At 41.3% G+C, this 27,148-nt stretch overlaps 1 protein-coding gene and 1 non-coding gene across 2 annotated transcripts in view; one reads left to right on the forward strand and one right to left on the reverse strand.

The window, feature by feature from the left end:
- The window catches only part of LOC140494703 (interleukin-6 receptor subunit beta-like), a 106,623-nt gene that overhangs the window by 55,939 nt on the left and 23,536 nt on the right, over positions 1-27,148 (forward strand). Inside the window, exons 4-7 of the mRNA XM_072594204.1 lie at positions 10,867-10,999; positions 16,716-16,897; positions 22,680-22,837; positions 25,935-26,088. Of these exons, the coding sequence (XP_072450305.1) occupies positions 10,867-10,999; positions 16,716-16,897; positions 22,680-22,837; positions 25,935-26,088 (627 nt within the window). The remainder of the gene's footprint in view (positions 1-10,866; positions 11,000-16,715; positions 16,898-22,679; positions 22,838-25,934; positions 26,089-27,148) is intronic.
- LOC140494876 (U6 spliceosomal RNA) lies at positions 11,887-11,989 on the reverse strand. Its single transcript, XR_011964051.1, has one exon. It is a non-coding gene; the product is annotated as a U6 spliceosomal RNA (small nuclear RNA).

Here is a 27,148-nt window from a genome sequence, read left to right on the forward strand (position 1 = left end):
GTAAAACACAGTGAAAGACACAAATTGCACAAATCTTTATTCAATTTCCACCACCAGGAAGATAGGAAAACACCCGAGTGGCCAGTGACAAGCACTGCCCTCCACATCAAAAGGGCAATGCTGTGTGAGCAAAACAGTGAAGGGGAGGGTAGGGACTAAATCAAAATAGAGTTGGAGGGAGAAATAATACACTCCACTTCCTGCGGCATCCCGTGTTTATATTTTTTTCTTTTTTTCTTCTTTTTTTTCTTTTCTTTTTTTTCTTAACCCCCACACTACCGCCTAAGTGCGGTAGTGCTTATTTTTTCCCCAGCACCCATGGTGTGTGTGTGTGTGTGTAGATGTGAGACACAGTGAAAGGACACAAAGTGCACGAATCTTTATTCAATTTCCACCACCAGGAAGATATGAAAAACACCCGAGTGGCCAGTGACAAGCACTGCCCTTCACATCAAAGGGCAATGCTGTGTGATCAAAACAGTGAAAAGAAGGGTAGGGATTAAATCAAAATAGAGTTGGAGGGAGAAATAATACACTCCACTCCCTGCGGCATCCCGTGTTTATTTATTTTTTTTTCTTTTTTTTTCGCCTAAGTGCGGTAGTGCTTATTTTTTCCCCAGTACCCATGGTGTGTGTGTGCAGGTGTGAGACACAGTGAAAGAATCCTGTTTATACTTTTTCCATGGTGTGTGTGTGCAGGTGTGAGACACAGTGAAAGGACACAAAGTGCACGAATCTTTATTCAATTTCCACCACCAGGAAGATATGAAAAACACCCGAGTGGCCAGTGACAAGCACTGCCCTTCACATCAAAGGGCAATGCTGTGTGATTAAAACAGTGAAGGGAAGGGTAGGGATTAAATCAAAATAGAGTTGGAGGGAGAAATAATACACTCCACTCCCTGCGGCATCCCGTGTTTATTTTTTTTTTTGGCCAGGCCCGGGGGGCCAAAGTATTTTTTTTTTCTTTTTCTTTTATTTTTTTTTCCCAGTTTTTTTTTCTTTTTACCCCCCACACTCCCGCCTAACTGCGGTAGTGCTTATTTTTCCCCAGCACCCATGGTGTGTGTGTGTAGATGTGAGACACAGTGAAAGACACAAAGTGCACAGACCTTTATTCAATTTCCACCACCAGGAAGATAGGAAAAACACCCGGGTGGCCAGTGACAAGCACTGCCCTTCAAACCACAGGGCAATGCTGTGTGAGCAAAACAGTGAAGGGGAGGGTAGGGACTAAATCAAAATAGAGTTGGACGGGGAAATAATACACTCCACTCCCTGCGGCATCCTGTGTTTATTTTTTTTAATTTTTTTTTCCCCAGCACCCATGGTGTGTGTGTGCAGGTGTGAAACACAGTGAGACTCCCCTGTTTCTTTTTTTTTCCCCAGCACCCATGGTGTGTGTGTGCAGGTGTGAGACACAGTGAGACTCCCCTGTTTCATTTTTTTTTTCCCAGCACCCATGCTGTGTGTGTGCAGGTGTGAGACACAGTGAGACTCCCCTGTTTCATTTTTTTTTCCCAGCACCCATGGTGTGTGTGTGCAGGTGTGAGACACAGTGAGACTCCCCTGTTTCATTTTTTTTTTCCCAGCACCCATGCTGTGTGTGTGCAGGTGTGAGACACAGTGAGACTCCCCTGTTTCATTTTTTTTTTCCCAGCACCCATGGTGTGTGTGTGCAGGTGTGAGACACAGTGAGACTCCCCTGTTTCATTTTTTTTTTCCCAGCACCCATGGTGTGTGTGTGCAGGTGTGAGACACAGTGAGACTCCCCTGTTTCATTTTTTTAAAAAAATTTAACCCCCACACTACCGCCTAACTGCGGTAGTCCTTATTTTTATTCCCCAGCACCCATAGTGTGTGTGTGTGCAGGTGTGAGACACAGTGAAAAGACACAAAGTGCACGAATCTTTATTCAAATTCCACCACCAGGAAGATAGGAAAGACACCCGAGTGGCCAGTGACAAGCACTGCCCTTCAAACCACAGGGCAATGCTGTGTGAGCAAAACAGTGAAGGGGAGGGTAGGGACTAAATCAAAATAGAGTTGGAGGGAGAAATAATGCACTCCACTCCCTGCGGCATCCTGTGTTTATTTTATTTTTTTACTTTTTTTTTCTTTTTTTTTCTTTCTTTTCTTTTTATTTTAATTTAACCCCCACACTACCGCCTAAGTGCGGTAGTGCTTATTTTTATTCCCCAGCACCCATAGTGTGTGTGTGTGCAGGTGTGAGACACAGTGAAAAGACACAAAGTGCATGAATCTTTATTCAATTTCCACCACCAGGAAGATATGAAAAATACCCGAGTGGCCAGTGACAAGGACTGCCCTTCAAACCAAAGGGCAATGCTGTGTGATCAAAACAGTGGAGGGGAGGGTAGGGACTAAATCAAAATAGAGTTGGAGGGAGAAATAATGCACTCCACTCCCTGCGGCATCCTGTGTTTATTTTTTTTTCTATAGGAAAAACACCCGAGTGGCCAGTGACGAGCACTGCCCTTCAAACCACAGGGCAATGCTGTATGATCATACACTCCTGTTTATTTTTTTTCTTCTTTTTTTTCTTTTTTTTTCCCATGGTGTGTGTGTGCAGGTGTGAGACACAGTGAAAAGACACAAAGTGCACGAATCTTTATTCAATTTCCACCACCAGGAAGATATGAAAAATACCCGAGTGGCCAGTGACAAGGACTGCCCTTCAAACCAAAGGGCAATGCTGTGTGATCAAAACAGTGGAGGGGAGGGTAGGGACTAAATCAAAATAGAGTTGGAGGGAGAAATAATGCACTCCACTCCCTGCGGCATCCTGTGTTTATTTTTTTTTCTATAGGAAAAACACCCGAGTGGCCAGTGACGAGCACTGCCCTTCAAACCACAGGGCAATGCTGTATGATCATACACTCCTGTTTATTTTTTTTCTTCTTTTTTTTCTTTTTTTTTCCCATGGTGTGTGTGCGCAGGTGTGAGACACAGTGAAAGGACACAAAGTGCACGAATCTTTATTCAATTTCCACCACCAGGAAGATAGGAAAAAAACACCCGAGTGGCCAGTGACAAGCACTGCCCTTCAAACCACAGGGCAATGCTGTGTGAGCAAAACAGTGAAGGGGAGGGTAGGGACTAAATCAAAATAGAGTTGGAGGGAGAAATAATGCACTCCACTCCCTGCGGCATCCTGTGTTTATTTATTTATTTTTCTTCTTTCTTTCTTTTTTTTTTCAGGCACTGCCCTTCACATCAAAGGGCAATGATCTTCTGGTTATTTTAGATTCAGGTTTACTTTTTTTTTATTTTTTTTTTGTTAATTTTTTTTTTATTTTAACCCCCACACTACCGCCTAAGTGCGGTAGTGCTTATTTTTTTCCCCAGCACCCATGGTGTGTGTGTGTAGATGTGAGACACAGTGAAAAGACACAAAGTGCACAAATCTTTATTCAATTTCCACCACCAGGAAGATAGGAAAAACACCCGGGTGGCCAGTGACTAGCACTGCCCTTCAAACCACAGGGCAATGCTGTGTGATCAAAACAGTGAAGGGGAGGGTAGGGACTAAATCAAAATAGAGTTGGAGGGAGAAATAATGCACTCCACTCCCTGCGGCATCCTGTGTTTATTTTCTTTGTTTTTTTTTTCTTTTTTTTTACCCCCACACTACCGCCTAATTGCGGTAGTGCTTATTTTTTTCCCCAGCACCCATGGTGTGTGTGTGCAGGTGCGAGACACAGTGAAAAGACACAAAGTGCACAAATCTTTATTCAATTTCCACCACCAGGAAGATAGGAAAAACACCCGGGTGGCCAGTGACAAGCACTGCCCTTCAAACCACAGGGCAATGCTGTGTGAGCAAAACAGTGAAGGGGAGGGTAGGGACTAAATCAAAATAGAGTTGGAGGGAGAAATGATGCACTCCACTCCCTGCGGCATCCTGTGTTTATTTTTTTTTCTTTTCCGGGCCCTAACGTAATCGACACTCCTGATTTTTTTTTTTTTTCCCCTTTTTTTTCAGGCTTCAATCCCCTGTTTATTATTTTTTTTTATATTTAACCCCCACACTACCGCCTAAGTGCGGGAGTGCTTATTTTTATTCCCCAGCACCCATAGTGTGTGTGCGTGCAGGTGTGAGACACAGTGAAAAGACACAAAGTGCACGAATCTTTATTCAATTTCCACCACCAGGAAGATAGGAAAGACACCCGAGTGGCCAGTGACAAGCACTGCCCTTCAAACCACAGGGCAATGCTGTGTGAGCAAAACAGTGAAGGGGAGGGTAGGGACTAAATCAAAATAGAGTTGGACGGGGAAATAATGCACTCCACTCCCTGCGGCATCCCGTGTTTATATATTTTTTTTTTCTTTTTTTATTTTTTTTATTTTTAAAACCCCCACACTACCGCCTAACTGCGGTAGTGCTTATTTACGGCCCATTTTTTTTTTCTTTTTTTTTTCTTTCTTTTTTCTTTTTTTTCCCCAGCACCCATGGTGTGTGCGTGTAAATGTGAGACACAGTGAAAGACACAAAGTGCACAGATCTTTATTCAATTTCCACCACCAGGAAGATAGGAAAGACACCCGAGTGGCCAGTGACAAGCACTGCCCTTCAAACCACAGGGCAATGCTGTGTGAGCAAAACAGTGAAGGGGAGGGTAGGGACTAAATCAAAATAGAGTTGGACGGGGAAATAATGCACTCCACTCCCTGCGGCATCCCGTGTTTATTTTTTTTTTATCTTTTTTTTTCTTTTTTTTTGTAAATCTCCTGTTAAATTTTTTTTTTTTTTTGACATAATCTCCTGTTTATTTTTTTTATATTTAACCCCCACACTACCGCCTAAGTGCGGTAGTGCTTATTTTTATTCCCCAGCACCCATGGTGTGTGTGTGCAGGTGTGAGACACAGTGAAAAGACACAAAGTGCACGAATCTTTATTCAATTTCCACCACCAGGAAGATAGGAAAGACGCCCGAGTGGCCAGTGACAAGCACTGCCCTTCAAACCACAGGGCAATGCTGTGTGAGCAAAACAGTGAAGGGGAGGGTAGGGATCAAATCAAAATAGAGTTGTATGGGGAAATAATGCACTCCACTCCCTGCGGCATCCCGTGTTTATTTTTTTTTTTTTTTTTTTCTTTTTTCTTCTTCTCTTCTTTTTCTTTTTTGATTTCCACCACCAGAACCAGGTCTATTTTTTTCTTTTTTTTTTTCTCTCTTTTTCCTTAACCCCCACACTACCGCCTAACTGCGGTAGTGCTTATTTTTTCCCCAGCACCCATGGTGTGTGTGTGCAGGTGTGAGACACAGTGAAAAGACACAAAGTGCACGAATCTTTATTCAATTTCCACCACCAGGAAGATAGGAAAGACACCCGAGTGGCCAGTGACAAGCACTGCCCTTCAAACCACAGGGCAATGCTGTGTGATCAAAACAGTGAAGGGGAGGGTAGGGATCAAATCAAAATAGAGTTGGACGGGGAAATAATGCACTCCACTCCCTGCGGCATCCCGTGTTTAATTTTTTTTTCTTCTTCGGGGGCGTTCCTCCTTTTTTTTTTTTTTTTTCTTTTCATTTAACCCCCACACTACCGCCTAAGTGCGGTAGTGCTTATTTTTATTCCCCAGCACCCATGGTGTGTGTGTGCAGGTGTGAGACACAGTGAAAGACACAAAGTGCACCAATCTTTATTCAATTTCCACCACCAGGAAGATATGAATAACACCCAAGTGGCCAGTGACAAGCACTGCCCTTCAAACCAAAGGGCAATGCTGTGTGCATCCCGTGTTTATATTGGTCAGGCAGAGCTTCCTGATTGGCCCAGATTAACAACTTCAATCACAGACCTCATATTCAACAAGGTCCATCTGGTTCCAATCACTGCACTCTCCATGCTCCCAACAGTCCATATGATTCCTATAATGGCTGTTTCTGATTTGAAAATATCTGCTCAAGATAGTAAGTGAGAGACTGTGGCCTCATTTTAATTCCGTGCAAGTGAATGCATTTTGCAAAAGTTAAAATCAATATGTTCAACACTTTTCCTAATATTGTCCCTGTCATTATTGAAGCTGAAACACTGAAATAATTAGGGGAAAAGAAAACACAAAGATCGAAAAGGATAGGGAACAACATATTTCAAAGGTTTGAGTGGACTGGTTTATCAATCGAACTGTGGCTAATTACCTGCCCATAATTAAAGGCAAAATGATTTGTGTCAATATTTTGCAGCTGTTTAAATAACGAAATTTGATATCTTTGAAATAATTCCACAGAGGCCGGTATCCCATCACTGAGTCACCCTTTATTTACACACAGAGAGTCCTTGACACTGATCCAACTCTCAAAATGAATAGAATGTCTGACATTCCTGTTCTTATCTATCAGCCAGAGCTCCCTAAATAAACCAGATTAATTGCCCAAATCAGGGAACTCATATTCTATGAGGTCCACCTGGCTGACCTCATTACAATCATAATAGTATGAATTACCAATATAAATCTCATTGAGCAGTCCATTAATGCAGCGAAGGTATCTTGAGAATGAAAACCTCAATTTCTTGGAACAATATTAAATCAAAAACATAGAATGAAATTTAGGCAATTACTGCCACCTACTGGAATATGAAGTGTACTACACTAGAGTATTACCAAATAAATTTTATATGTGAGAACGGTGAGATTTTCTGATGTCAAGGTAACCATTTATTAATCCAATTAAGACTTAGGTTAACCAGTCATTTCACTAAATTATGTTTGTGAGATCTTACATTATCCAATTTTACTGAAGGTGTGCTGGTTAGCACAATTCTCTGCAGGTCTTGCAGATATTGATGATTGTAGATTGTAGATTGTAGATTACTTATAGTGTGGAAACAGGCCCTTCGGCCCAACAAGTCCACACCGACCCTCCGAAGAGCAACCCCTTCACCTAACACTACGGGCAATTTAGCATGGCCAATTACCTAACCTGCACATTTTTGGACTGTAGGACGAAACCGGAGCACCTGGAGGAAACCCACGCAGACACGGGGAGAATATGCAAACTCCACACAGACTGTTGCCTGAGGCGGGAATTGAACCCGGGTCTCTGGCCCTGTGAGGCATGGGAGATACAATGCCATCTTTATGAAAACTTTCCAAAAAAAGGACACCTGATAAGAAATCATCAAGAAATTGCACAGTTATGCATTCTGACAAAATGTAAAGGAAAAATGATTCTTAATCAGAAACGGCTGTCAGTTTAAGAAGCCTTTAAATCCTGAAGTGCCATGATTTCTTCAATACCCCTCTCTCACATCAGAGCTTCAAACGTCTTGTCCACAAGCACCACATCAATACCACTCGATAGGGAGATGAAATACCTTGAAACTTCCAATACTTTGACAGCAAGTGGGAGCCCTAACCAAATCAGCATGATTGGCCACAAGAAACCTCTAGAGCACTAAGAGCCTATTGCTGATAAATTTAACAGAGAGCCATGATGGGGAGGCTTCACCCTCCCTTCAGTAACACATCAGTGGCCGCAAGTTAGGGGCTGACAAACATCTGGGGATATTGCAAATGGTCAGCTTCCTCATGAGGTGGCCAGGTTCCTATTCAGCCCCATCACTGTGGAAGGTCAGCCAGGGCAAGTCTGACATCAATCGATTCCTGTTAGGAAAGGTTTTCAAGAGACACAGAGCACTTGTCCAGAAATGGAGTTGAGCTACAAGTGATCTGATTAATTGGTGTCACTAACTCAAGGGGCTCATTGAACTTCTGTTCTAATGTTCTCAGTCTCTCAAGGCTTGTTTTTGATTCCCCTGCTCACTGTGCATTCTAGCATAGAGGCACCTGTGGAAGGTAGCAGCATTATCTGAGTGAGTGGGCAAACGCATAGCAGATGCAGTATAATGTAGATAAATGCGAGGTTATCCACTTCAGTAGCAAAACTAGGAAGGTTGATTATTGTCATAATGGCTGCAAACTAAGAGATGTTCAATGAGACATGGGTGTTCTCATGTGCCAGCCACTGCAGGTAACTATACAGATACAGCAGACAGTAAAGAAGGCAAACAATATGTTGGCCTTCATAGTGAGAGGAATGATGATGCCTTCCTGCAATTACACAGGGCATTGGTGAGGTCACACCTGGAATAATGTGTACAGTTTTGGCCTCCTTATCTGTGGAAGAATATCCTTGCTGTAGAGGTAGTATGGCAAATACTTACCAAATTGATTCCTGGGATGGCAGAACTGACTTATGAGGAGAGATTAATTTGGATGGGATTGTATTTATTGGAATTTAGAAGAATGAGAAGAGATTTTATAGAAATGTATAATATTCTAACAAATAGTAAGACCAGATGCAGAAAGGATGTTCTCGATAGTGAGGAAGTCCAGAATGAGGAGTCATAGTTTAAGGATAAGAAGGAAACCTTTTAGGACTGAGGATTAGGAGACATTTCTTCACCAAAAGAAAGAGTGATGAGCTTGTGGAATTCACTCAGAAAGTGGCTGAGCCCAAAACATTATGATGAATCTCTTGTGGCTTAAGGGATCAAGGGATATGGGGAGAGGGGGACATTAGAGTATTGACCTTGGTGATCAGCCATGATTATATTGAATGGTGGGGCAGATTCAAGAGGTCAAAAGGCCTACTCCTGCTCCTGTCTTCTACGGTCTCCTAAGCCCAAGGAACAGCTGTTCCTGCAATGCAAAGATAGAGCTAAAATCAGCTCCAATACACCTACAATTTCCTAGTGGCTGACACCGGCTCTGAAACTGCACCTCAGTGTGAGTGTCACTGGGAGAAGGGAGATGGGTTTGTTTCTGCCACCCATTCTTCTGCTCCTCCACAGGTATTTTCTGCCTGGATCTTCAGCAAGTTTCCCCCTCTGCGCAGCCAGCCCTCCCATTCTCACACATTTGCATGGGCAGGATTGTTTTCAGTGCGCTCCATGTCCAGATCATTCATCTCAAATGGGGTCAGAAGCCCAGATTCTGAGTAACAGTGATCTTCACTGGAACAGCCAATTAATGATCAGGTTAGTCACATAAACTCCCAAAGCTTGAGGGCCAGTTTGAAAGCAGCTACCATGGTAGGTATGTGAGAGGGAAGGCACCTCAAATTGGCAACATCCCCACTCTAACATTTTCAAATTTAGAGGAAAAAGTTGTTTTCATTTAAAAGAGCGAGTGGCCTTGGAGTCCCTTTCCCTTCTACCTAGAGATCCCAAGTGACTTTGACTGTGGCTTCATTGATTTGCATGGCAGTTCCCATTGTTTAAGTGCCTGGTTGACTCTCTTGTATCAAGCCTGGGATTTACTTTTTGTTTGAGCTCTCCTGGCTCTAGGAGTCATGCCAGGAACCCTCCATGCATTGGTGATTATCCAAATCCAGGAAAGTGGACCAGGATGGCTGCATTATGGGAGGTGTGGTCAGAAATCTTGACCCAGCAAAATCTAGCCAATGAAGGGAAAATCCTCATCCAATGCCCACACTATACTATATCAAAAGGGTTCTGGATGGGTATGTGAATAGGAAGGGTTTAGAGGGATATGGGCAAGTCCTGGCAAATGGGACTAGATTAGTTTGGGATATCTGGTTGGTATGAATGGGTTGGACCGAAGGATCTGTCTTAATCCTGTACATCGGTATGATTCTTTTAGATTTAGATTACTTACAGTTGGAAACAGGCCCTTCGGCCCAACAGGTCCACACCGATCCGCTGAAGTGTAACCCACCCAGACCCATTCCCCTACATTTACCACTTCACCTAACACTACAGGCAATTTAGCATGGCCAATTCAGCTAACCTGCACATTTTTGGATTGTGGGAGGAAACCGGAGCACCCAGAGGAAACCCACGCAGACATGGGGAGAATTTGCAAACTCCACACAGAGAGTCGCTTGAGGCGGGAATTGAACCCGGGTCTCTGGCACTGTGAGGCAGCAGTGCTAACCACCATGCCACTGTGCCACCCACGATTCTATGAGTATTCTTCAGGGGAAGAAAAAGTCACATCATTGCCTGAACAATATAAAAGTTTGCAGAAAAAGAGATCAGTACAATAGACTAAACAAGTTAATAGTTAATGAGTTAATTATACATGGACACAAATTATAATGTGCACAAATCTTTGAATGTGTGAAGATCGGTTAAGAAGGAGATTAAAAAAGCATAAATGACCTTGGGCTTTAATAATAGGTGGACATGTGTACAAAGCAAGTTGTACAAATTTGTACATGTACAAATTGTACATATGTACAATTATGACGAATCTTTATCAAGCATTGCTTCAACCTTAACAGAAGTATGGTGACCAGTCTGGGTATCACATTTTATGAAGGATGTGATGGTTTCAGAGAGGATGCGAAAACATTGGAAGAATGATTCCAGGGATCAGAGCCTTCAGTTAAACGGATAGATTGGAAAAAATGAAATAGAAGTCGAGAAAATAGAGGTTTTCAAAACCAAGAGAGCTCTGCACAGAGTAGATAAGGAGCAATGGACATTGATTGCAGGGTTGAGAGCTTGGGAGACAATCATTTAATGTGAATGGCAAAATAACCAATAATGACATATGGAAAAACCTTTTTGCTTGGTGAGTGGCTAGGCTTGAGAATGCACTGCCTAGGTGTGTGATGGAGGCAGATTCACTGGTGGCCTTTAGATAGGAATTGGATAAACTCCTGAAGAGAGAAAGTTTGCAAATCCATGGGTGGGGACAGAGGAGTGGGACTGGCTGGATTGTTTCTGCAGAGACCAGCACAGATGTGATGGGTTAAATAGCATGCAACAATTCTATGCTGCTAGACCAGTGAAGGCCTTTCTGCAGCGTGGTGTACGCATTAATGCAATGCTAACAGCATATATCTCCACCTTTTCCTTCCAGTTCCTCCGGTGAGGCCACGCCTTTCATCCTGCATCTCTCACTGGACTTCGTTTTTGACACAAAGCATGATTTGTAATTGGGATTCAGGACCTGAAACATATCTAGAAACAAACTTCACACTATATATATCAGAGTGAGTAATCAGATTCAGATTTTACCATCGTTCTTTCAAAATTGGACGGTGATAGCGAAACTTCTCAAACCCAAAGCAAAATCAACCATTCTCCATTCATGTTTATTTAACCTGAGGGTCAGAACGCCTCAGATGAGGGGAGAGGTTGAGAACGACAATCCTTCTGGCGTAGAAATTGGACCTACACAGTTGGAATCACACTATCACTAATTGGCTGTCCTGCCAACTGAGCTAACCATTCCCAGCTGGTTTGTGATGCAGAGTGATGCCAACAGCGTGGATTCAGATCCAGCACTGGCTGACATTAGGTATAATGAAGGGCTCCTCCTCAACTTCTCCCCTTGGCTTCAGATGTGGTGACCCTCAGATTAAACCACCACCAGTCATCTCTCTCTAATGAGAGAGCAGCCCTATGGTCTGGTTAAAAATATAGTCACTTCTAATACAAATTTAATTAATGATATGATGAAATTAATTGCTTTTAAATCATGTTTTTGGATGTTTAGGTTTTTTTAAACAGATGAACCATACTTTTTCCATCATGGCAACTGTCACATTATCCTCAAACGCTCACAGGTTAAGATTTAGATTAGATTCCCTACAGTGGAAACAGGCCCTTCAGCCGAACAACTCCACACTGACCCTCCGAGGAGTAACCCACCCAGACCCAATTCCCTTTGACTAATGCACCTCACACTATGGGCAATTTAACATGGCCAATTCACCAGAACTGCACATCTTTGGACTGTGGGAGGAAACCGGAGCACCTGGAGGAAACCCGCGCAGACACAGGGAGAATGTGCAAACTCCAAAAAGGCAGCCGTCCGAGGCTGGAATCGAACCTGTGAGGCAGCAGTGCTAACCACTGAGCCATCATGCCGCCCATAAAAAATATGGAACACTTCCCGAATTTGCGTGTCATCCTTGCGCTGGGACCATGCTAATTTTCTCTGTATCGTTCCAATTTTAGTATATCTGCTGTCGAAGCTATAGCTTAAATGCAGATTATAGAGAGACAGTGGTGTAATGGTAAAGTCAGTGGATTAGTAATGCAGAATTCCAAACTAATGTTCTTAGAACACACATTCGAACCCCCCACCCCACTAGTGCTTCCAAATGAACCTGTTGGACTATAACCTGGTGTTGTGTGATCTTTAACTTTGTACACCCCAGTCCAACACCAGCATCTCCAAATCATTATTATTTTAGATTCCAAAGGTGGCATTGCTTCTTCAGCAGATGTGAAGGAGAAAACAATCCGGGCAACAGATGGTTTTCTAATTCTCTTGCTAGTAGTTGTTATCATAATTCCACCTGATACTTGACAAATCCTTGCGGTCACACAGCAACCAAAAGAACACATAATTATAAGTTAAACTGCAAACTTCACAGTAATCTTTACCTGAATAAAACCAGTGTTGTAATCCTTCATACTGCTTTTAGCCATCGCCTAAGACTTCTTCAAGTATTCCTTTCAATAACAGTTTCGTTTCTAATTGACAAAACTTAACTCTTCTGTTGTAATAAGTTACCGGTTCATCTTGGAAACAGATTATTCTAAAAAGTGGATCCAGTCTGATGTTAATTTGTACCATAAATGTACATCATTGAGAATGTAACGTCTTGTAAATGGAGAGAGATCAGGAAACATTAGAAAAATATTTTTAACCACTTTGCCTCCATGTGTGGTCAGGGCCTGAATGTTATGTGCCTTAGCCAGGGAATCACATCTAACAGGTGGGTTTGAGCCTTAAGCTAAACTCAATAATATGAGAATTGATTGGTGCCCAGATCAGAATCCTGCCTGCGATATTTTAATAATTAAGGATTAGTTGAATTCTTTCAAAGCTAAGTTGCTCTCATAGATTACCCTGCCTGCACCTTAATACAAGTGGGGTGAGAAACTGATTTTTTAAAGAAAGATTTTTTAGAAGGATTGCAAGAAAGAGGGGATAGTATCTTCAGGGGGTACACTTTGCACATCAGCAACATTTCCACAGAGGATGACATGTGGGCTTTAACCCAGCTTCCCCCTCCACCCACCTTTCATCTCCACCCCCACCCACTCGCTGACACCTGCTCACCCAATATCCCTGCTTTGCCTGGGTGAAGGGATCCATGTAGCCTCCATCCAGCCAATGCTTGTAGTGCTGGCAGTACCCATCGATGCCCCCAGGGTGTTAGGGTTGTGTGGCAGGTTTCTTATTGATCTGACAGCTAGCTGCCAAGTTTCCTTCCTGGGCGGGGAGTAGTCTCCTTTCCCCTTCTTAAATTCTTCCCCAGATCTTCAGTCAATGTTAACTCAGCACAGAACTACAGACTCATTATAATTCAATTAAATATTGTGCCATTTACAACTTCTTAGTATCTAATGAATGTAACAGATGGTTAGCTACTCTTTTTGGTCAGTACTCTCTCTTAGAAGTGCACCCTATCACTGCTACAATTTTATGAATGGAGTGTCTTGGCTTTGTTAGCTGCCCCAGTCCTTCCTACTGGTACTAGTTGGACTGCTGATACCGGCTAGGGAAGGATGCCCACACAAAGTCTTCAGCAGTAGAGAGGTCAATCTTTATGAACAGTTAATAGGATTATTACATATTCCCTAATAAATAGGTAGGTTACACCTGAGATGGGTGAGTGTCTCCTGTGATACAGCTGGAGTCAATTTCAAACTAAGTACCCATTACTCCTTGACAACATTACTCCTTGACAACATGCCATTAACATTAAGAACAATCACTGTAGTGAAGAGATGGAGGAAACCTTAACTCCACCCTCCCAAACAACTGCCCATCACAAGTTGCCAAGTCATCAGGCCTCTGAAAGCAGGGTGGTGGAAGAGAGACCTGGATGCATGGGTCAATGTATAGGAGTGTCAATGGAGTGGAGGGGGAAACTGTTTAATTAAATTGTAAAGCAACTAACCATTTAACTAGGTTTTACAAGACAGAATCTACACCTGCAAGATTGGCCTATAAAGGCATGCCCACTTTTAAACCAATCTCCAATGATTTAAAGGGGCCATGCAGCCGTTAGCACTCAGAGCTCCACAGTAGCCATCACTACCTCAGAGCTTGTGACATCAAAATGTCAGCTGATGGCCCCATTTGGCATTGCCCCTCATAGTTTAGGAAGCCTGGCCTTAGCTCCTCCCAGGAATAATCCTACATATCATGATAGGCAGAGCTTATCTTGTGATGTCAAGTCTAACTGCCTTATATAACATTCCCCACATCTCTATTTTTAAAGCTGCCTCCACAATAACTTCTTTCATCTTTTGTAGCGAACATTTTCATTGTTTCAATTACCCTTTAGTTCCTTATCACTCCATTTTATCCATCTACAAACTTTCTTCATTTGCTCAAGTTGCAAAAATTCCTTGTTATTGATGAGGGCAGAGTGGTAGATGTGATCTATGTGGACTTCAGTAAGATGCTTGACAAGGTTCCCCATGGGAGACTGATTAGTAAGGTTAGATCGCAATGAATACAGGGAGAACTAGCCATTTGGATACAGAACTGGCTCAAAGGTAGAAGTCAGAGGGTAGTGGTGGAGGGTTGTTTTTCAGACTGGAGGCCTGTGACCAGTGGAGTGTCACAAGGATCGGTGCTGGGTCCTCTACTGTTTGTCATTTACATAAATGATTTGGATGCGAGCATAAGAGGTACAATTAGTAAGTTTGCAGATGACACCAAAATTGGAGGTGTAGTGGACAGTGAAGACGGTTACCTCAGATTACAACAGGACCTTCACCAGATGGGCCAATGGGCTGAGAAGTGGCAGATGGAGTTTAATTCAGATAAATGAGAGGTGCTGCATTTTTGGGAAAGCAATTCTTAGCAGGATCTATATGCTTAATGGTAAGGTCCTAGGGAGTGTTGCTGAACAAAGAGACCTTAGAGTGCAGATTCATAGCTCCTTGAAAATGGAGTCGCAGGTAGATAGGATAGTGAAGAAGGTGTTTGGTATGCTTTCCTTTATTGGTCAGAGTATTGAATACAGGAGTTGGGAGGTCATGTTGCGGTTGTACAGGACATTGGTTAGACCACTGTTGGAATATTGTGTGCAATTCTGGTCTCCTTCCTATTGGAAAGATGTTGTGAAACTTGAAAGGGTCAGAAAAGATTTACAAGGATGTTGCCAGGGTTGGAGGATTTGAGCTATGGGGAGAGGCTGATCAGGCTGGGGCTGTTTTCCCTGGAGCTTCGGAGGCTGAGAGGTGACCTTATAGAGGTTTACAAAATTATGAGGGGCAAAGATAGGGTAAATTGGCAAAGTCTTTTCCCTGGGGTCGGGGATTCCAGAACTAGAGGGCATAGGTTTAGGGTGAGAGGGGAAAGATATAAAAGAAACCTAAGGGGCAATCTTTTCACACACAGAGGGTGGTACGGGTATGGAATGAGCTGCCAGAGGAAGTGGTGGAGGCTGGTACAATTGCAACATTTAAACGACATCTGGATGGGTATATGAATAGGAAAGGTTTGGAGGTATATGGGCTGGGTGCTGGCAGGTGGGAGTAGATTGGGTTGGGATATCTGGTCGGCATGGACGGGTTGGACCGAAGGGTCTGTTTCCATGCTGTACATCTCTATGACTCTATGACTCTAAATTATTAAAGATTGAAGGAATAAAGAAACACTGAAGGAACTGAGGACTTCCACGATTTTGGGATCCTGGGAAAGAATGGGTTTGATGAGGTGATGGGACAAGAAACCTTGATTTCAACATGGTGAAGATGTCGATGAGAGAAGCTACAGACAGCACAGTTTTTGGAGCTTAAGAGAAAAAGCAGTAAGGAATATCAGGAACATAGGTGTTAGTGATTTCTAAAAAGGTAAAGATAAGAAAGATTGCAATTGAAGAAAAAGATTTAAGTTGAACAATGTCAAGAGGTCACCTATGAGGCAATTATCTTTTACTTGTTTTTTTTTAAGGAGTGCAATGAAGGTGTGAGACAATTAACTATAAATTTACGATGATTCACTCCAATTGGAGCTAAACAACATAAAATAATCTTGCTTACTAATTTTTTGCACTGATTAGACAGACAGTACACATCACCTAACGAGTAGGTTTTCATAGCATCTCCCACCTGTCTGCCATTTATCTTTGGTGGAATGTTTTGGCCACGTTTTCCATTGGAATAAACCACCACAAAAGCTTTGAAAAAGAAAATTACGACTTTATTCTATGGAAGTTATATCTTGTAATCCTGTGAATTTAGTGCATCAGATTTTAGTGACACTGAAGGTCATGTCCAAGTCACAATTTAATGGCCTTGGAATAGAACTTGGAGGTGAGTAGTGTCCTCATATATCTGCTGGCCTTGTTCTACCAAGTTGTGGATGTTATGGGCTTTGGTGGTGATGCCAAAGAAGTCTTAGTGACATGCTGCAGTATATGCTGTACATTGCATTAGAACGCAACCATCAATTATGGATGTCAAAGCCCTTGAGTTAGATGGCAAACAAACAACTTTTTTTTAACCTGAGCAGTGCACAGTCTCTTGAGTATTGATGGAGCTGCACCCAGTTAGACACATGAAGGTTTGTGACTTGGGGAGTTAGGCAGTGAACTGCTTTCCACAGATTCCATACCCTGTAACCTGCTTTAATGGCTGTTGCTTTTAATGTAGCTTGTTCAGTTTTGTGTGCATACTTAGTGCATATGTCTGGACTTTAATCTAAAGTGTTTGATTTCTTTTCTATTTCAGAATGATTGGGAACTGCAGTGTAAGATATTTAGACCCAAGGAATTGTACTACGAACAAGACCAAAAATTCATGTATGGTTCTTGTTTCAAATTTGGCTTCTTACCATGACATCTGGGTGACTGCTACAAATGAGCTTGGCTCAGAGACATCCAGCCACATGTGTCTTGATGGCATGCTAATAGGTAATAACAGAGATGGTTCATCAGGCATTAACTGGTGTTAAATGATAATTGTTAATTATTTTTATTAACTTTTGACAAGAACAGATACTTTGGTTTATGTCAGATTCAATAGAATGCATTACATTAAAAAACAGCTAATTCACTCTTTGGAATTGTGAGTGCATTATAGTTTAGTTCTGTACGTTTTCTGAAAATAAATTAATGTTGCAAAGTAAATTAATCTTGAGCTATATTAGATTTTCAACTAATAAAGACTAAATTGCAAAATTGAAGACTAAATTGTAAAACAGGGCAGGCAGTAACCTAGTGGTATCATCGCTAGACTATTAATCCAGAAAGGCGAAAGTGAGGACTGTAGATGCTGGAGATTAGAATCGAGAGTGTGGTGCTGGAAATGCACAGCAGGTCAGACAACATCCGAGGAGCAGGACAATCGACATTTCGGGCAAAAACCCTTCATCAGGAATGAGGCTGGGAACCTCGAGGGTGGAGAGATAAATGGGAGGGGTGGGGCTGGGGGAAGATAGCTGAGAGTGCAATAGGTGGATAGAGGTGGGGGTAAAGGTGATAGGTCGGAGGGCAGGGTGGAGTGGATAGGTGGGAAGGGAGATGGACAGATGGGACAGGTCATGAGGGTGATGCTGAGCTGGAAGATTGGAACTGAAATAAGGTAGGGGGAGGGGAAATGAGGAAGCTGGTGAAATCCACATTGATGCCATGTAGTTGGAAAGTCCCGAAGCAGAAGATGAGGTGTTCTTCCTCCAGGCGTCGGGTGGTTAAGGAGTGGCGATGGAGGAGGCCCAGGGCCTGCATATCCTCGGCAGAGTGGGAGGGGAAATTGAAGTGTTCAGCCATGAGCCATTGAGGTTGGTTGGTGTGGGTGTCCCGGAGATAGTCTCTGAAGCATTCTGCAAGTGAGCATTCTGTCTTCCCAGTGTAGAGGAGACCGCATCGGGAGCAACAGATACAGTAAATGACATGTGTGGAAGTGCAGGTGAAACTTTGATGAATGTGGAAGGCTCCTTTGGGGCTTTGGGCGGAGGTGAGGGGGGAGGTGTGGGCGCAGGTTTTGCAATTCCTGCGGTGACAGGGGAGGGTGCCGGGAGGGAAGGGTGGGATGTTGGGGGTTGTGTACCTGATGAGGCAGTCGTGAGGTAATGGTCCTTATGGAAAGCGACCTGACGAGGCAGTTGTGGAGGGAACAGTCTTTACCAGCTAATATTCTCAGGACTTGGATTCAAATCCCACCACGGCAGATGGTAGAATTTGAATTCAATAAAGAATCTGGAATTAAGAGTCCACTGATGACTATGAAACCATTGCTGATAGTTGGAAAAACCCATCTGGGTCCCTAATGTCCTTTAGGGAAGGAAACTGCCATCCTTAACAGGTCTTGCCTCCATGTGACTCCAGACCCACAGCAATGTGGTTGACTCTTAACTGTTCTCTGGGAAATTAGGAATGGGCAATAAATGCTGGCCTAACCAGAGATGCCCATGTTCCATGAGTGAATTTTTAAAAATGGTTTGTTCTACAATCAGAAATCAGTAGCTTAATTACAGTACTGCTTTTATTAGAAGTGATTCTTTCATATGCTACATTTGTTGGTTTTAATGTGTTAGGAAGTAAGAAATAAGCATGGGAGTGAGCCACATGTCTCTTCAGCAAGATGACTTTCCTAAATGTTTGCGATTGCTAAATCTGGGATTATGTTGGCCTCACATGAAAGCCCATCAAACGAACTGAAAGCTCATTGCACTGATCTGCTGACTAGAACAAAAGCAAAACAAACAGGCTGGTCACTTGGTGGAAAAATACAGCTCACTTCCAGTTTGTGTTTAATTCAATGAGCGGTGCTAACGTCAACTTCATGTGACACCTTTTATTGGTTTTATAATCTACTGTTGTATGCTGTTGTACTGTTATATCAGTGCTCTACAGCAACTTTACATTTATTATTATAATTTTTTTTTAACAGCTAAATAAATTATAATAACCAATACTTTCTAACTAGTTATCCCATATTAAGTGTCAACAAGTTTCTAATAAGGGTTGGCTTTGAATCCATAATGTCAGGAGAGTGAATGGTCTGTGTTAGTCCATTATAGACAGATCTCATCATTCCCTAGAAAAAGGAAATTTTCTTATTGAAGTTGATCTTAAGTCACATTTGCTGTAATAAAATAAATTGAACAATATCTGGTCTGATAAAAGCAAAATAATGTGGATGCTGGAAACCTGAAGCAAAAAGCAGGAAGTGCTGGAGAAATTCAGTAGATCTGGCAGCATCTGTGGATAGAGATTTTGAGTCTGGTATGACTTTTCGACTGAATATCTGATCTGAGCCAGTATTTGAAGCATTCATGTTCTGTTCTTATTGATTACTGTGTTAAAGCATTTATGGCACAGAATAGAAACAGTATGAATTGAAGTCAATTGGAGAAAGTTAGTTAAAGTTAGTTATTGGATTAATAATAGAATATCATGAAGAAAGATAATGAGCAACATAAATGAGTTATGGCACCATTTGTAATTAGCGTTATGGGAAATGGGGATAAGGTAGAAGGATTGTGTTGCGATACAAAATCAACAATCAGCTTACTGCATGGTAGAGCAGACTTGTAAGGCCCCATTGGCCTATAGCTGTCCCTCTTTCATACGTTCTTCTCTCTCTCCTTCTGTCTCTCTCGCTCTCTCATACTTCAAGTGTCATGACTTGAAAGGGAATTCTAACAATGGACTTTTGTGTTGGTCCTTGGTTCTGTTTGGCAATTACTGCAGTGTGGCATCCGAGTAACAGAAGAGTCAATGTTTCAGGCATCAACTGTCCTGCTCCTTGGATGCTGCCTGACCTGCTGTGCTTTTCTAGCATCACACTTTAATGACTCTGACTCTCTAGCATCTGCAGTCTTCACTTTCTTCAAATTACTTCAGAGGGGTTTACCATTGCCTTCTGCACACAGCTGACCAGTGATCTCTTCTGTTCTTGCTACCTAACATTGTTTAGTGTTGGGAAGATCTACAAGTTGATCTGCTTAGCCTCATTATGAACACACTTTCCATGGTCATCAAGACCTGGAGTGGAATTTGAACACAGAGGCAGCAGCACTACCACAATTCAAGACCTCACATGTTCTTAGAACCGTTACATCATAGGTCGAAAGAACAACACTCAAAGTCATAAACTGGACAATTTTTAATGGATGCTGTTTCTCATTCTTCTTGCACATGCTATCTGTCTTTTTGACATATTTTCAAGATGGATGCTTGAATCTCTTTGCTCTCTTGCACTATTTCTATCCATGACATCACTGTCACTGTCTGAATCTCCAAAAATGCTGACTTCAGCATCACCAACAGGCAGTGGTACTTTCTCATTGTTGTTTCCATTTGTGGAAACTATTGGTTTTTATTTGTATCCTCATCGTCTGCATCTCCTGCTACTCAATTCACAGTTGCACTGCTTTCACCTCCTTTTTCCTTTATATGGTTTGCTAGGCTTCCCTCTCCACCCAGCTTTACTTCTGCAATATGGATTTCTCCCCTCAATTTGTCTATACCTCTCCCTTGACAGAGCAGCAGGCTTTGTCTGTAGTTCACCAAGTTGCCTCATCTGAAAGATTGCCTCTGAGACTCTTGCTGTTTACAGTTAGATAGACCTAGATTCTGACATACTACTTAGTTAACCTCAGCTTCTGTTGTACTGAGAACAAATGTGGGGCTGTGCAATCGTCCATGCATAGTCTGTAATGCAGCTGGTATTTTCAAAGAGTCATCCAACACTAAGTGATCTACACTATTCAGTAATTTTCCCCTCAACATATGTAACCTGCAAGATTGGATCACCTGATCCATTTCTTGATTATTCAATTATTTTTCTATGTTTTAAGATGGCGCCAGAGAGTGGCGACCCTGTAGTACAACACTTGTCAATGTATTTTTTGTAACAAGATACACGTGACAATAAATAAAACAAATCAAATGTATATTCATCTATCTGATTCCTGTCTCCATCAAATCACAGATTAACTTCTGCTTGCCTCCTCCTTCTATTTCACTTCATGGAAAATTATGCCTTTTGAGTAAGGCAGCACCATGTAATGGTCTTCTAAATCTTTCACTACACATTCACAATCCACCTTTGTCTAGTGTTAGGCAACTCCGCACTTAAACTTCCTCACTGAAGCACTGCATTAAGCAGCAATAAGTCCCATCACTATGCTTTGAGCTACTGTCAGCACATCTAAAAACAAACCACAGATGTTTCAAACTCCACCTGACAGTACTGGGATCACACAAACAATCAAATGGCTCAGTTCCGCAGATGACAAATATATTAAAAACCGTGACACAATCCTATTGTTTCCCTGTGTTCTCTTCTTTAATTTTGCCCTCATCACCAACGTCACATCTCAGGTTGAAAGAACCCCACTCAAATTCACAAGTTTAATAACCTTTTTAATGGGGATGCTTTTCAACCTTCTTGCATGTGCAGAGCGCTCCTTATTGCACTGTATCTGAGTATGATAAGATATCTAATACTCAGGTAATCATCAAGAAGGCACTAATTCAGAATAACATGCAAAATAACCAAAAGAACTGCAGTTGCTGAAAATAACACAAATAAACAGAAATTGATGGAGAAACTCAGCAGTTTCAACAGTACCCTTGGAGAGAGAATGTTTCAGGTCCAGTGACCCTTCTTCAGAAAGTGGCTGACATTGTTGAAAAGCCATCAGATTGGATACCTGGCAGTGCTGTTTTGAAATTAACAATCATGTATGCTGAGCTAAGGGTTTGCTCTAGCGTGAAGTTCAGCAAGACTATAAACACTTCCATTATGAATATATGTTCAGGTGTGCTGCATTTACATAGAGAGGAAAATTCACCTCATATCAGAGATCAACTCCATAGGGCTGTTTATCTGAAATGCACTTCCCTGCAGTGAACTAATACTATAAAATGGTAAGTGCAAAATTACTCACATATTGGTAAACATGAGCCTGAGTGATTGGCCATTAAATGTACTGGCCCAAAGTAAAGCTGGAATTTTCCAATGTGATCTCTGAAATAGTAACATGCCACTACAAGAGCAAACATTCTGAAAATTGTTCCTTCCATTGGGTAATGTATTATTTGAATGGCAATGAAGTTAAAATTGACAATGGAGATGTAACATTGAGAGTAACTTTACCAGATCTGACACTCAATTAACAATCAGTATAGTTCACCTAAACAATTAATACATAAATTTAATATTAATTACTTATGTAATCCAGTATAGACTGAGTACATGTCTTGTACATAAATGTCATTCTTGAGTTTGAGAGTGATGTAAGCGTTAAATAGAAATGTTAACCTCAGGCTCCTTGCCATGTTTACCCTGGATGCCGAACATCAGCATTTAATCCTACTGCAAGTTGTGAAAATGAAAATATTTAACGTTACCCACAATGATGCTTCCCTTGTATTGAGTACAACAGGGGTAGAAGTGGTCTTGGTGGCCATACAGAAAAGGTTGTTGGGAGCAGCAACTCATTTCACCTGCCCAATACTCTCTTTTAATTAATGTCAGAATGAATAAAAATTGGCCTATTGTCAAACAGACTGCCAGTTAATGCTGCCACCCAAGAAACATTTCACCTCCAACATTACAAAGGCAAGTGGTGGAGCAGTGGTTTTGACAATTTGATCAACCTTCTCCATAATACTATAAAAATAATTTTCAACATGTGTTGATGTGCAAGGATGCAAAGTAACAAAAGCTCTGTTTATTTCACAGTAAAGTTCAAAGCTCCTCGAATAATTGCAGTGAAGCCAGACACACAGCAAAATGATTGTTTACTTGGACAATGGGAGATGCCATTTGAAATGGTTACTCACAGTAAAGCTGCTTTTGAAATCCAATACAAACCACTGTATGAAGACAAATGGACCCAGGTGACTATCCGTATTAAATGGCAATGTTTTAATTATTCTGACTGAAACTACAATTAACAAATCAATTAAATGTTACAACGCAGATCAGTATTAGTCATTCATAAGAATACCCCTGTGAGACCTAAAAAAAGAAATCTGAGATGTCCATTAAGTAAGCTGTGTGTTTATCAAGATTTCAGTTTGTTTCAAAATATTTGTTTCTGTTAAAACTGACATTTGGATATAAACTTAAACACCTCCCTTCAATAAGAGCATTCAATCCAAAACAGATATAGTTGTTTCACAATATTTATAAATTAGAACCAACCACCTTTTTTTCTGCTACAGCAAGGAGGTTGAACGTGAAAATTATCTCAAAACACCTCAATAGCAGGTTTCCATAAGGTGAAAAAAATGTTCTTTTGCATTGCCTGACATATTATATTGGATGATATCCATTTTATAATGACAAAACATTATTGTAAATAGAGCACAAGGAAATATGGAAAAGCCCTGTTAACCAGTTCTTCTGACAAGAATAATTAGATTTTATAAGTAGCATTTAGTGGCTGGTAGTACAGAACTTGAGCTTTTGGTCTCATACTATTCAGGACTGACACAAGAATATGAAGTTTCAAAAGGAACAGCAGTTTATGCAGGATAAGAGAAAAGATGCTGATTATTTGCAGAGTGGACTCTGATCTATCAGGTGCACCATGGAATTGTTATCCCTTAAGCTCTAGTGGTATATTTGGCCAGGTGGCCAGTGTGGATTAAACTGATGCCAAATCACAAGATTTGATCCCCATTCCAGCTGGAGTGAATTCGGGATGTGACTGCTTGTATTGGCAGAATTGACACTGTCAGATATGCTTTCAGGGGGAGAATTCAAGAATCAATAAGAAACAAGACTAATTGCCACTGATTTTGATTTGGGCTGTTAGGGCTGGTCATTCCAATGTAGATATACAGATGCATTCTGCTGTATATCATGACAGTAGACACGTGACTTTGTAAGAAGACCATATTCTTCTAGTTGACATGTATCTGGCAGTTGTTTAGTTGTCTGTGGATCTCTCAACCGAGTCATGATCTAATGCTGGCACCAAGTGTTCCAGCAGTCTGCCAACACATCAAAGTCGATGTGAAAACAGTAATTCCAGCCAAGACTCTCACCATTATTCAATCATGGAAAATTTAGGAGAAGGAGCCGCCAAAATAGCTCTGAAGCACTGAGAAAATAACTTTGAATTTAATAAATCATTGTAATTAAGATGTAATTACTTAATGGCAGATCATTAGCTATTTCATCCTCCTTGTGTTGTGGGTACACAATGTTGGGAAGAGGAAACAAAAACAAAAATTGCTGGAGAAATTCAGCAGGTCTGGCTGCATCTGTGGAGAGAAAGCAGAGTCAATGTTTCAGTTCTGAAGAAGGGTCACTAGACCTAAAATGTTAACTCTGCTTTCTCTCCACAGATGCTGCCAGACCTGCTGAATATCTCCAGCAGTTTCTGTTTTTGTTTCAGATTTGCAGGATCCACAGTTCTTTGCTTCTTGTCAGCAAGAGTAGAATTCCACTTGTAAACGTGAATTATAAGGAGTCCATATTCAATTCTGCAATTACAACAGGTATCTACAATCCATCATCATGATTCTAAAGGAGTATTTGATAAAAATGTGACATTCATCCCATGATAAATGGCAGTATTGACAAGATCATGGATAGTCACAGGATGCACAAAGCTTCTAGGGACATTATTGCCGTGTTAGATACCCCTTGGAAGATCTTATAGAGCATTCCACTTATATGTTGAATTCCTTTCAGTTTCTCACACCACTAAAAATGAATCAGAATCCCTCCAGTGCAGAAAAAGGCCACTGACCCATCAAGTCCTTGCTGACCTTTCATAGGATATCCCCCCCCAAACCCAGCCCCTACCTAATCCCTGTATCCCTTCATAGCTAATCCAGCTAGCCAGCACATCCTGGATACTACAGATAATTTAGCATGAAACTATCCACCTAACCTGCACATCTTTGGACGGTTGGAGAAAATCAGAGCACCTAGTGGAAAACCACACAGACCCAGGGAGAATGTGCAAACTCCACGCGGTCACCCAAGGCTGAACCAAAGCCAGATCCCTGGTGCCGTGAGGCAGCGGTGCTAACCACTGAGCCACTGTGCTATCCTTATTACTTCTGTTCAAATACTTTGATTCAAATCAAAAGCAATGCTTATGAGAAAGTTTTTTTTAAATCACAAACACAACACAAAATCTAGTCAGAAAAATTATTTTTTGAATAAAATGGGACAGTTTGAGTAGTTATTTTAATCAGTGTGTCCCACGGTAATTTTATGCTTTAAACTGGATGTTGTTGCAGATATTTCAGTGCTGAAATGTTTAGCCAATTTATCACGAGAAAAGATATTAATGTTTATTACTTTCACTTCTCTGGTATCTCTGGCCCATTTAAATGCTATGGCTAAGAGAGTTGGCATCCATTTGTTTACCAGACTTTGGTCTGTGTTGACCATAATCAGCTTTTGTTTACAATTGAATTCAAGGAAAGTAAGATAATTAATTTGTACTCAACCTCTCCACACAAATGCATGTCCCAAATGATGAATTTACTTTACTGCCAATACAATAGGACATTAATGTCTTACTTTATCTGGTTGAAATGGACGATAATAGGGTAGGGGAATGGGTCTGGTGGGTTACTGTTTGGTGTGGACTTGTTGGGCCAAAGGGCCTCTTTCCACGCTGTAGGGATTCTATATGATTCTTTGATTCTATAAATGTCCATGCTTTCCTATGCTTCTAAGAATATGGCAATGCGTGACTATTGCCTTTCAAAATCTAATTTTAACTTCCCAGAAACACATGTGATATCTGATTTGGACAAAAAAAGTACTGGTTACATAATTCATAAAAGCTTGTTAACCGATAAAGATTTCCACTGAGAACAGTCACAACTACGGGTTGCCTCTCTAATTCACATATTAGTTTGGTTTAGTCAATAAGCCAGATCACTACAGCACAATCAAATCCTGGCTATTGTAAATTTAGCAGAACTGAGTAGTTAACCTAAAGCCCTATTCTTTCTCCCACAGGTTCCTTTAACAGTAATAAATAGTACATTCTTCAAACTGTGCAATCTCCTACCTTATACTGAGTACCAGCTGAAGATTCGTTGTAAGCAGAAAACTGAGATTAGTCCATGGAGTGAATGGAGTAATGAAAATACAGGCATTACATCAGAATGCGGTCTGTACAAAAATGCTTCCAGCTGCTACAATTGCTTTGAATTATATTCTTTAACCCCAGATTACAAGATTTGAAGGAATTGTATACTGTGTGGAGGTCAATACAGAACTTCATAAGACATTGACAAGTTGGGGGAGTGGGCAGGTAGTTGACCGATAAAATTCAATGTGGAGAAGTGTGAGATGTTGCACTTTGGTACAAATGACATGGTAAAGCTGTATAAAATAAATGGTAATATTCTTAGGGGTGTGCAGAAACAGAGACCTGGGTGATATTTACGTAAATCACTAAAGGTAAAGGGGCAACTATAGAGAACCACCAACTTACAGTATTCTAGGTTTCATAAATAGGGACATAGAGTACAAGAGGTTAAGCTGAACCTACATGATACACAGATGAGAGCTCAGCTGGAATATTGTTTACAGTTCTGGGTGCCATATTTTATGAATTATTTAGTGAATGCCTTGGAGAGAGCACTGAAGATGTTTACAAGAGTGGGTTTCAGGGAAGAGAGACTTTAATTATGAAGATGGATTGGAGAAGTTGAGACTGCTTTCCTTGAAGAGGAGTAGGCTGACAGGAGATTTGATGGAAGTCTTCAAAATCACGAGGTGTCTGGAGAGACTAGATAGGAAGAAAGGGTTCCTGCTCATAAGAGGATCAAGACAGCATGTGTTTAAAGTGTTTGCTGATGCGAGGAGTGCATTGTCCAGAAGAGTAGTGAAGGCAGATTCAATTGAAGCATTCAGGAGGGCATTGGATGATCATTAAATAAGAAGCAATGTTAAAGTTGTGGAGAAAAGGCACAAGTTGGAGCCAAGTCAAAATGCTCTAGAGAGCTGGTGCAGACATGATGAGCTAAATGGCTTCCTTCTGCACCACAACGATTCTGTGATCACGACTGCTGAAAATCTAAGAGGTTTAGAGGATTGATATAGGGAGTCCTGGCACTTAGTTTATCTTTCTGTGCAACTTTGGATTTATGCAGCAATATTTTCTTCTGTGCAATTTATTTTTAAACATAAGTTATTACATTTATTTAAAACAGAAAAGCTCATTG

Source organism: Chiloscyllium punctatum, chromosome 24 (genome assembly GCF_047496795.1).
Source record: "Chiloscyllium punctatum isolate Juve2018m chromosome 24, sChiPun1.3, whole genome shotgun sequence".
Lineage (NCBI taxonomy): Eukaryota > Metazoa > Chordata > Chondrichthyes > Orectolobiformes > Hemiscylliidae > Chiloscyllium > Chiloscyllium punctatum.